Source organism: Gavialis gangeticus, unplaced genomic scaffold (assembly GCF_001723915.1).
Source record: "Gavialis gangeticus isolate Ggan-Ray unplaced genomic scaffold, GavGan_comp1, whole genome shotgun sequence".
In the NCBI taxonomy this organism is placed as follows: domain Eukaryota; kingdom Metazoa; phylum Chordata; order Crocodylia; family Gavialidae; genus Gavialis; species Gavialis gangeticus.
In genome coordinates, this window is record NW_017729025.1 from 29,252,364 (window position 1) to 29,263,279 (window position 10,916).

General features: G+C 43.5%; 1 protein-coding gene across 1 annotated transcript; it reads right to left on the bottom strand.

The window, feature by feature from the left end:
- Positions 1–901: 901 nt before the first annotated feature.
- LOC109299305 (extracellular tyrosine-protein kinase PKDCC-like) lies at positions 902–10,911 on the bottom strand (the record flags this gene model as incomplete). The annotated part of the gene is made up of 7 exons (XM_019519902.1): positions 902–1,797; positions 4,043–4,219; positions 6,216–6,320; positions 6,418–6,497; positions 7,678–7,949; positions 9,640–9,762; positions 10,753–10,911. Coding segments are annotated over 7 exons (1,020 nt in total), but the record flags the coding sequence as incomplete, so codon positions are not given.
- Positions 10,912–10,916: the final 5 nt, after the last annotated feature.

The window sequence follows — 10,916 nt, forward strand, 5'->3', positions numbered from 1 at the left end:
TGCTTTGGGAGAATGTTGCTCTGATTTGTATCCCAAGGGGCTGAGAGAGATGGAATAAAATCTCATTAACTCTTGCTAATGTCAAGCAGCATGTGACACATGCCCGGAAGGCCTTGCTGAGTAGGGTCAACCTAAGACAATAGAAAGCCCCTCCTCTACAACTTCTGCAGACCCAGCCTATTGGGAGGAAAGTCTTTAACTGTCCATTTAAGAAGCGTTACCTTCACAAAACCTACAGAGAGTGGTCATCATGACAAGGACAGCCCTATTGTGCTAAAGAGGGATTTTCATTAACTGGTACCTCTTTCTGGAGGAGAGGTAGCTGGGGTGCCTTACATGAGAAAGCTGCACTGTAAGGGCATTGGTTAAGTTAATAGAGCACTAATGAGCCAACAGAGGAGCACCTGCATTAAGAGAAACAGACTATATCCTGACTAACAAGAGTACAGCAGGAGGTGAGTGCTCAGCAATTAATCGGGGGGGACACCAAATAACTGCCCCTTGGCTGCAGCAAGGCACAAATGAGTAAGCAAAAGTGGACCCTCAGCATTAGACTGCAGGGAGCCACTGACTCCCCTCTAAACATGATCCTTCCTCATACCATGCAGGCCTACCCCTGGCGCACACAGCTCTACCAAGCTGTCTGGAACTCCCTGCTGCAGGATTTCCCTCTGCAGATGAATTCTTGTTGTGATCTTGACTTTTCCTGAGTTGTGCCACAAAATGATCTGGAAAGGAGCTGGGGATGTCATGCTTCCAGACCTTCCTACCTGGCTCCAGTATTTATGACAACACAATTTGTTGTAGTTGGAAATGCAGCAAAATCCTTGATCCTGGTCAGAGGAAAGGAGCTAGAGATCCCCAGTCAATAGCAACAGCAACATAACACAAAATCCTCTGATTCAGAATAAATATAACCATTCTTTACTGGACAGAACTTCATACATAAATATATTGAACATTTTGCTCAGCAAAATTTCTTTCACTGAAAGTAAAACCCAACAACCTCCAAGGTTCGTAGATGAGAAACCAGTTCAAAATGCACACCATCAGGCCCAGATTTTGGATCAAGATCTAAACTGGGCAACACCTGCTCTGTAAAGGGACCCCCTGGTTCTGAGCTAAACATCCATCTCCCTCACCCCTACAATGAGCTGAACAACACCCTTGCTCTGAACAGCCCTTCCCCCCCTTACATTTTGAATCTGAATCCAAACACTGAAGAACAGAGCTTCCCATTTACAGTGTTACTAAATCCCTTTTGGCAGCTGTGGAAGGAGCCCTCGTCAAAACTGGGAGCTCTGTGCTCTCTGAAGGTGCATTATTCATGGGTTTTCAAAGACTGATGAACTAACTAGGTCCAGTGCATGTGTCCCTTGGGGCCATTTCTATTTCTTGGCTGACAGGTTGGTTCCTTGAGCAACAAGCTGAAGTACGGGAGATTCTAGCAATATTTCAACTAAAATTGGGAATGTTTACAAGGAAGGGCTGAGTCTGGGAGCACGGCTGTGTGGTGGGGAGTGTTGTGCTGTAGGGAATCTTGGCTTTGATCAAGGAGGCAGCCCTATGTGATACAATCTAAGCTGGCACAGAGCTCACCTCCTAAAGCAAAATAAAATATGTCACTCCTTTCAGTCGATGGAATTCTCCCCAGTGATTCCTCCCCAGATCACTTTGTGTGATCTCGCCCTCTTTAAAGTTTTTCCCTTGAGGAAGCAGATCGTTTAATGTAGATGGCAGCATTAGCGTCTGGTATTAAGTCTGGCAAATGACTTCGAAATGAGGCAAGTGGGCGCCCTGGAAAGAAAATCAAAATGCAAGTTGAATAGCTGTTCATCAGGCCCCGTGGTCTTTAGACTGCAAAGAGATATGAATGTAAGGCACCCTTTGTGTGTACCCAGGATGGTCACTGGCTTCAACAGGAATGCATAGAAGTCACAGTCCATGCACACATCATAGTCCATCCTACAAATTTACACCAAAAAAGCACTCCTGAGTTCCGGATGCTCTCATTAATCTGAATAGATGTGGGACTCCTTGTCAGCACCTCAAAATCAGGCCCCATTTTTGTCTTTCTTGGTGACTGAGAAATAAAGATTTACTACAAGAAGGAAAACTTTACCAGAAGAAACAAAACAGACTGAATGACAGCTTGTAAATCCCAGGCAGCGCACTGCAGAATCAGAGCACAGTAGAGATGGATGATTTATTTTATGCAAGTTTTTATACAGTGCCCATCACCATAGTACCTGGATACCTTCTGGTGGCACGTTAAGCATTGTTGTAAAACCTAGAAGGGATGCATTATATAAAACTCACCCAATCCACTGCTTTGTGAACCTGGCTCCAAACACAAGCTAAGCTCTACTGTTTTGTCAGTACTTGAATGTCCTCTTCTACAAAGCTATTCATGTGCAATTTTCATCCAAGCTTGTAGGGAGGGATTAAAATTTCATTTTTTTCAAAACCAAGAACCTAAAAGGGCACCCATTTGTCATGTCAGCTGACAAAGCCTAGGACTCTAAACACCATCAGACAAAATGTTCATCTATTTCATTCAGTTCTTCACATTATGGGTAATAGTTCAGACCACTATTGAAATGTCAGCTAAATGAGGTAATTTATAGTATAATTCTAAAAACATGCTAGCCGGCTTCAATGGAAGCCTGTAATCAGGGATAATTATAGGAACATTTGTGAAATCCATTGGTCTGGGGATTTATTTTGATAAAAGGGATCAAAACTATTGTAAACTATGATCCTTGTAATTATAACAATAGCAGTCACCTTCTTTTATGCAGCTTCTTTCATCTCAGAGGACCCAAGGTTTTTTCTAAACTATGCATACCATACAAATTGGCTCACCCCCTAACTCCCACCAATGCAGCCATCTCTGGAGCACAACACAGGAGCTAGTTAACAGTTTTCACCAGTACTATGCAAGATTTTGGGAGAAGAAATGAAGAAAATGTTTGCATTTGGTTGAAAACACAGAAGCAGTGTATGGAGAGAGAACATCATAACTGATATGTGGATGGTGATGCTAAACACCATCACCTACACAACTCCTATGGCACCTTTAATAACTGTGAGGAGCAGTTTTCTCTCTCAATAGCAAAATCATTTGCTTTTGCACTTTGCACTTGTAGAATTCCAAGCAATCTACCAAGAACATCAGTATCATTATCCCCATTCTACAGATGAAAAAACTGAGTTAGAGCGATGACATGACTTGCCAGCAGTGTTGCCAGTAAAACTAAGACCCTACAGGTGCCAGGCCAGCACCCTGTCTATATTGTCCATGTTTGGTAGTACTTCAAAAAGGTACTTCCAAAGATGGTAATTAGGGACCTATTTAATTTGTGGTTTCATGGAAGCTGGGAAAACCAGCAGTAACTGTGATTCCTGGGAAATATTCCATAGGCTGCAATTTCTCACAAAATCATCAACCTCCCCACACCCTCCACACACACACAGTTTGGCATGCTGGGGGCCTCTCCACCAATCTGTGGCAATGGCGTGGCCTCTCAACCAATCTCTGGTGAGGGGCAGGGTTTCTGGGAAATGCCCACAAAAATTGGCCCTTTGTGCCATGAGCAAGCTGTGAAAATGACTTAATTTCGCCACAAGTTAAGTAGGTCCCTAATATCCTTAAGGTGCCTTGTGATGCCTCATCATTGTATTGGTTCCCTGACTCAGAGAAGACAGCTACCTACTGAGTCACCTACATTTTTCCTATGATACTGTAGGTGATTTATGGCAAACTCTCAATCAGGGCAGACCTTTATTAGCTTACAAAATCTAGCCAGACAGTAACTCAGCATGGTGACCTTTAGGAGGCCTACTAAGAGAGGACCTTTTATGCAGTGGGAATCACAGCAACTCTTGAAGCAGAATGGCTTACACTTTTTAATAAACAGGATCCAAAGAGAATCTTTCTTCTGTGGCATTTCTCCCACATGCTACCAAACTTATGATGGCTCTAACAATTCATACTCAGAGATCTTGGCTGGGATTCTTAAAGTGAACTTGTCAAGCTCACCTGTCCATGTTCTCTGCTGAGTGACTATAAAACTTTGGCACTGTGGCTGGGAATTACAGATTCCTGCAGCTTCCTCTGCATTATGAACAGAGAGCAAACATCCTAGGTGGCTATAGGAAGGCCAGCATTTATAGTCCTGTGTTTCCCTGGTTCGGAATCCCTTTAGGGAGATATATTCTGGAAAAGAGGTACATGGCATTAAGGAAGCTTTTAATATGACTGGAGAAGAATATATACTGCAATATTTTGTTAAGTTGCATCATTATTTTTATCCTTTGCATTTCAGCAAACCCCTTAATTTAAATGAGCGCAAGCAAAATAAAAGCAACTTGTTCAAACTGAGTCCTTGGAGGACCCAAGCAAATAATCAGAAATCCTCACTTTTGTCCTATCCTGGCCCTAGTGTCTCCCAGGTAGATAAGTAAGCAGTCTCTTGTTGTTCCTTGAGGAGAAAGATTAGCCACTTAACTCCCCAAAAGTAAAAGGAGCACAGAAGCATGAAGGAGGCAATCAGGCCATTGAGTCCTGTTCCCTGTGTCCACAGTCAAACATTTATCCCAAAAAGTCCTAAAATCATCCACCCCTGCCCTACACACACCACATAGCACACTGTGAAAACAGAACCAAAACTGTCATACAATAGACCGCAGGTGAAAAGCAGGGGAGAAAAAGACAAAGCCAATACCCTGCCACCGCAACAGCAGAGACGTGCTTGCTTAATACATGCCCGCTTAATATGTGCCCAGAGGATACTAGGAAGAGGATTATGCCTTACTTCACAGAGGAAGGCAAGCCGCAACCCTCAGTTCCTTGCTAACCTGACCAGGGAGATGAAATTTCTTCCTGATCTCGAATCTGGTAATCAGTGGGAGCGTCTATACATGCACTTTAATGCACACCAGCCTATTTTAATGCACATTAAAGTGTCACAAAAAAACCCAGGGATGTATTTGGTAGCCATGTTGGTCTGAGAAAAAAATAAATGCAGAACTCTAGAACTCTTGGTTCATAGATAATACCTTTTATTAGACTAACTAAGAAATCACAAAAATTATCTTTTTCTGCAAGCTTTCCAGCTCATGCACCAAAAAAAACATGCACTTTCACTAATCTGCGTTAAAATAGGCTAATGTGCCTTTTTCTAGTACCTCACAATAGAGGTACTAAATTGAATGAATATTAACAAAAGTGTATTAAAGAACGCATAGAAGAGCCCAGTTTGCCGCTTAGTGAAAAAGCAAGACCCTCTAGCCAGGTATCCGAGGGCATTTTTACATGTGCTTTGGGATGTGGTGTCAAGCGCTTTAATTAGAAAGCTGTACTAATTAAAAGCACCCGTGCATCATGCGTATCAGCGTTCCCACACTGAAAAAATGATGGTGAGGCTCTTTGAAGTAAAACTTATCAAATATGTTTTATTTCAAAGCACTCTGCCACCATTTTTTTCAGTGCCAGGATGTGCAGGGACACTGATACACGTGACACAATTTCCAATTAATATAGTCTGCTCCAACACACTGGAAATCCAGTGCATTGGAGCAGGCTCCCCACATGTCTATAGGAGCTGTGAGAGGTTTCCAAGTATTGGCAGGGCACCACCACAGTCAAAAGGAAACCTTGTGAAAAGAATGGGAAGCGGTTCTCAGATTTTAACCCACAGTCTACAAATAACTTGAAGTGGGAAGTGGTTTTTTAGAATAACATGAAGAAAATGAGGTGTTGGACAACAAGGTGACAAGGAGAGGGGACTTCATGAAGGGGTCGCTCATACCCCACAGGTCTAGACAAGTAGATTGTTGGAGGGCTTATTACAATTTGTCAAAAATGTACATTCAATTGAAACATGAACTTGATGCAGTCTGAATAGGATATGAGTAGAGTGCTTATAGCAGTACACATTCATATGTAAACCAGATAGCTTGTAATGCATGTACTTTGCAAAAATATGCAGCTGCACACAGAGATAATTCAGGATCCCAAGAAAACAACAAAGATTGCTCCAGAGATAGAGGTGAAAGGTATCGTGAATGCTAAATTATTTTTACTCACTTCATTAGGACTATACAGATTTGAACCGAGATCGGAATCTGACCATTGTTAAGAATCACAAAATCCCCCCAGCCTGAATGCACCTGCAATAGTTATAACACTTAAAGACTTTGGAATTCTGTACCTTGTAATACAGGAGACCTTTTCTGCAAATATACCCCAGTTTTGTACAAATGTAAAACCTTTTCAAAAGCTCTGAGGGTTTCATTTATTCCATATCGTAAGTCACCTACATGAAAAGGAGATGACAATGGTGAGTAACTGACTGAAATACAAGTTAGAGAGTCTCATCAAAGAAAGATTGGTTTGTAAATATTAACTTGTACCTGTTGCATTCAGAATATCACTTAGAAAGGGCTGCAAACCAGGAGGCGCAGTATGCGGCAAAAGATATGTGAAGAAATACCTACAAAAAAAGCCCACAAGCTTATTAGAACTTAGTGACCTCAATTCATTATAACAAGTAGTCCTGTGTTCATTGCTATTTTATGTGGATTGTCTATTTTAGGAGGATTATACACTTTTCTATATAATAAGCCCACTAAAGTCTGAGCACCTTAATTAACTTCTTCTATGTCATGTTTTCTGAAAGACTGGTCACTATATAATATAGTACTGCTGAGTGCTTTAAACATATTAATTTTAGAAGACTCGAGCAATTAAATGTTCATTAATTTGCTTTGTGAGACCCTGATTCACTCTCATCCACAGCCTTTTATGGCTTGAGCAGCAGCTATCCAACTTCAAAAAAAAAAAAGAAGCTCCATATGCTCTTCACCCAACACAACCTGGTCTTTTTCTTGCCTTAAAAAAGTTAGGCAGCCCATTAATTTGAATAGCAGGGTAAACCCATTTTTTCATTCTTTGAATCATCCATTCCCTGAAGAAAACTCTGGCTCTCGGGATAATCATTGCAAGACTGTAATTTTTCCATTAGAGAACTCCCTTCTTTAAATAGAGTCTGTCGATCAGAGCAATATTAGTGATGGGCTACCATGGTCTTCACCTGCAGATTAGCATCCAGTTTAATGCAGCCAGAGCAGTGGTAGGTGAAAGTCATTACGTTCTTATGTCTGACCCTGTGTGAATTGACTTGGCAATCTCAGTGTTTAGATGCCTGTCTGTTTTCCTATCACCACTCCACCCTGTTGTCCCCATCTCTGCAGAGAGGCCAGTCATGGGGCACAAAAGTAACCTAGCCTTTCTTGGACAGACTGTAAATTCAAGGAAGCGTGTGCTCCCACTTCCTTTGCTGTACAGTTAGAAGATTTTAGCCTCTGGGATGCTCTCAGCAGCACCTTCAGGAAGCAAGAAATTCATTAGGGAAAGATTTTTGTGCAGGTTTATAGGAGATCAAAGAAGGGAACAGTACAGGAAAGGCCTCTGTGTTCTTACTAGCCAATGACTAAGCTACTTTCAATTCCTACTTAATGAGGAAAATAATACCTTCTACCAAAAGATCCAAACAAATCTGCGTGCATGCAAATTTGGGAGGAAGTGCATGGAAGAAATATAAGCTACTGCTCACTATATAAGATTGAGTAGTTTTGTTCAAACATGCTGGATTTTTTTCTATTTGGACATACCGATATGCATTGAAAAGATTCTTCTTTTCATTTATCCCTTCACATTTCCCAGCTGCAGAACACTTGAGAATGAAGCTTTTTGTGGGGAAGTCTAGCATGCAGTCATTATCATCTTTGCATGACAGTTCCTCAGTGCTGGCATCATCCAAGTCTGTCACTTTTAGGTTTCCATCCACCATAACAAACTGTCTTGGTTGGAAATCCAAGAGGACTATTGAACCCAGAGGGGAATGTGCCAAGTAAAACAGCAATTTCACGAGACTAAGGCAAACCTGAGAAAGAGGAGATGAATATGTATGGAAAATAGAAATGAAAAAAAAAATGCTATTAAATTGGAAGGACAACCAGGAAAAGACTTTCAACAAAATTAATGACAAAAATCTCATACTTCTATGCATATTACAAGTATGTTACCAGTTCGATTGTCAACATTGCCACAGCATCTTAGTATTAAAGGCAGCCTAGCAATATTATGTACATGAACATGATATTTGCTGTTACTGTAAATAAAATAAAAACTAGAAAGGGAAACAAAGACAGTCTGCAGGTTTCAGGGCATGTGTTGATGGCTACCCGCAATCAGAGAGGTGTTTTCTATCAGGGTAAGGCATTGAGCAAATTGGGCCTCAAACCCAGGAACACAGGACTGGAAGCAACCTTCCAGCCCGTGATGTCAGGTAACCAGGTAGGCAACATCTGTCCAAAAGTGCCCACAAAAACATCCACTCCAGCCCCCTTGCACACCACAGCCATAAAGCACCTGGTACCAAAACAAGCAGATATGCCCCAAGAAGAGAGCAAGAAAGATAATACTAGCTGCTGCATGCATCCTGAATCAGTTATTCTCTAAGCAGCCACCCTACCCTGTCTTCTGCCTGACCAGACTCATATGCCTAACTATGTTCACCAGGGGTCCCATTAACTCAGTGGTGGTCTGTTCAGATACAGGGGCTTGTTCACTCAGAATGAGATTACAGCAAAAAAAGGAAAACCCCACCATTATCAACCAGTACAATCACAGGAGCAAACAGTTCAATGATCTGCTCCGAAACAGCAGTTCCTATCAAAAGACACACACTTTACAGTCTTGTTCATTAAGAAGCTTCATAAGGTCTTCTAATATGTAACTCCAGCATAGACTAATCTGGTGCCATACATTTCTGAAGGGCCTCAGTCACTTCTGTTATTAGGGTCACCTGCAATGTGTACAAAGCATCCTTGAGGGAACACTGGCAGGAAATTGTAAAGCTGGTAGTGAAGCTGAGCTGTAGATACACGTATCTAGTGGGCTCTGACTGTCATAGCCATGTTTGTGGACACCGTGCCTCTGGGTTTTTTGTTGCTGAAGATCTTCTCATTGACTTGAATGCAGTTATGTTTTACCTTCGAAGCCATCTCCTTCCAGTGAAGCAAATAAATAGTAACTATTACAAGAAGCCCTCAACTGAGGCCTCTATCTCGGCACAACTGTAATACAATTAATAATAAAAGTAACGGCTCTTATATGTAAATTACGCTGGGAGTAAAGAGCCTCTACTTTTAGAGCTCAGGAAGACATTGGGCACAGGGACACTGATGTGACCCTGCCACCTACAGCATTGTTGTTTGTACTATAGTGTGATACACTCCTGGCCCCAACCAAGATCAGAGCCCCATTGCGCTAGGCACTGTACAAACACATAATGAGAGAGAGATCCTGCTCTGATAAGCTTAACAGTCTAAACAGATAATGCAGACAAAGGGAGAAAAAAAGAATAAGGAAACAGCTAACGAGAGTGAAGCTCCAGCTCGTATGGTTAATGCAATTTAACAGGAGTGAAAACAAGATTATTCCAAGAGAATTTGCAGAAGCAAACAGCAGTGTCAACAGGATAATCCTGTTTGTCAGCTGTCATCAGGGCTCTTCCATTTACTCAGTTTGAGGCCTAAATGCTACCGATAAAACTGCTTTTGTTTTCTTACTTTAAATCTCTCCTCCCAGGTGGTTTGCAGAAGCTGAATCATCTCCAGAGGGGATCCCAGCTCCAGCATTGCTGTGACCCTTATGTTGGGATGGGCACTATTATCATAGCATTGGCCATACAACTGTACAGAGAGAAAAGCAGAGCTTGTCATCCACAGGCAAGTATGAGTGCACAGGAGACATGATTTCTGAGTAGTAAAAGAAAAAATTAAATAAATATTGATGGTTAGATCAGCCTGGTCTTTGGGGAATAGATTCAATGACAGGAAAAGGCATTTTCCTCTGTGCTGTTTGAAGTGTGTTGACACTATGTCAATAATCAAATCAGATGCCAAAATACAATCAGCTCTGCATCTGAAGCCCTGGACTAACAGAGAGGGCTGATCCAGTTACACTGATACCTGGCCGTATTACTGCTGCTCCCACCAGATGCCAATCTTCCTGAGCCAGAAAGTGACCTGCTGGGTGAGACTTGCATTCGCCAGCTTATATAACTTTATGTAGTTGGTCCAAGAGAAGGCACCGCCCTAGGAAATCCTGGCCTCTCCCATAATTTCTGGACCATCAAACATGTCCATTTGAGGTCCAGAAAGACACCTGGATTAGTTTATAGGATGTGCATTGAACGGACTCCCACATCTGCAAAGGGGTGCTGGTTGTAGCCGTGCTGGCCTAAGGACCTAGACAGACAAGGAATAAAAGCTACCACATTTACCCAAAGACCCTTGTCTGCTCCTCTGCAAAGGCCATCCCCTCTCTGAGCCGCCAGCACTTCTGGAGAGCTCAGACCTGCCTCCACCGTAAAGGCGGGGGGCGCTGCATGCGGCAGAGGCGCCAAGGGAAGCAGCCCCGCTCCCGCTGCCTCGGCCATCCGCTGGCGGCCAGGGGACGCGGGACCAGGAGCTGCGCAGGAGGGACGGGCTCGAGGGGTGGCCAACCCGCCGCCCTGCTCCTCACAAGTTCAGAGGCGTCTCCTTGAATCGCTGCACCAGCTTCCAGACGGGAACCTGTGCAGGCGTGCTTGCGCAAGGATTCAGGGAGACGCCTCTGACCTCCCGCATGTCGTCCTAAGGGCGGCACAAGCCAACCCGCGCAGGGGCCCCGGTACCTGCCTGGACGACGCCGGGGTGGCGCAGGCGGCGCAGCAGCACCAGCTCCTTGAGCAGCTTGTAGGCGGCCAGGCGGCTGCAGGCGGCGGGAGCGCGGTGGCGCCGCACGCAGCGGCTCACGTCCCCGCCCGCAGCGCCGTGCACCGCCTTGAGCGCCAGCGCGCGGC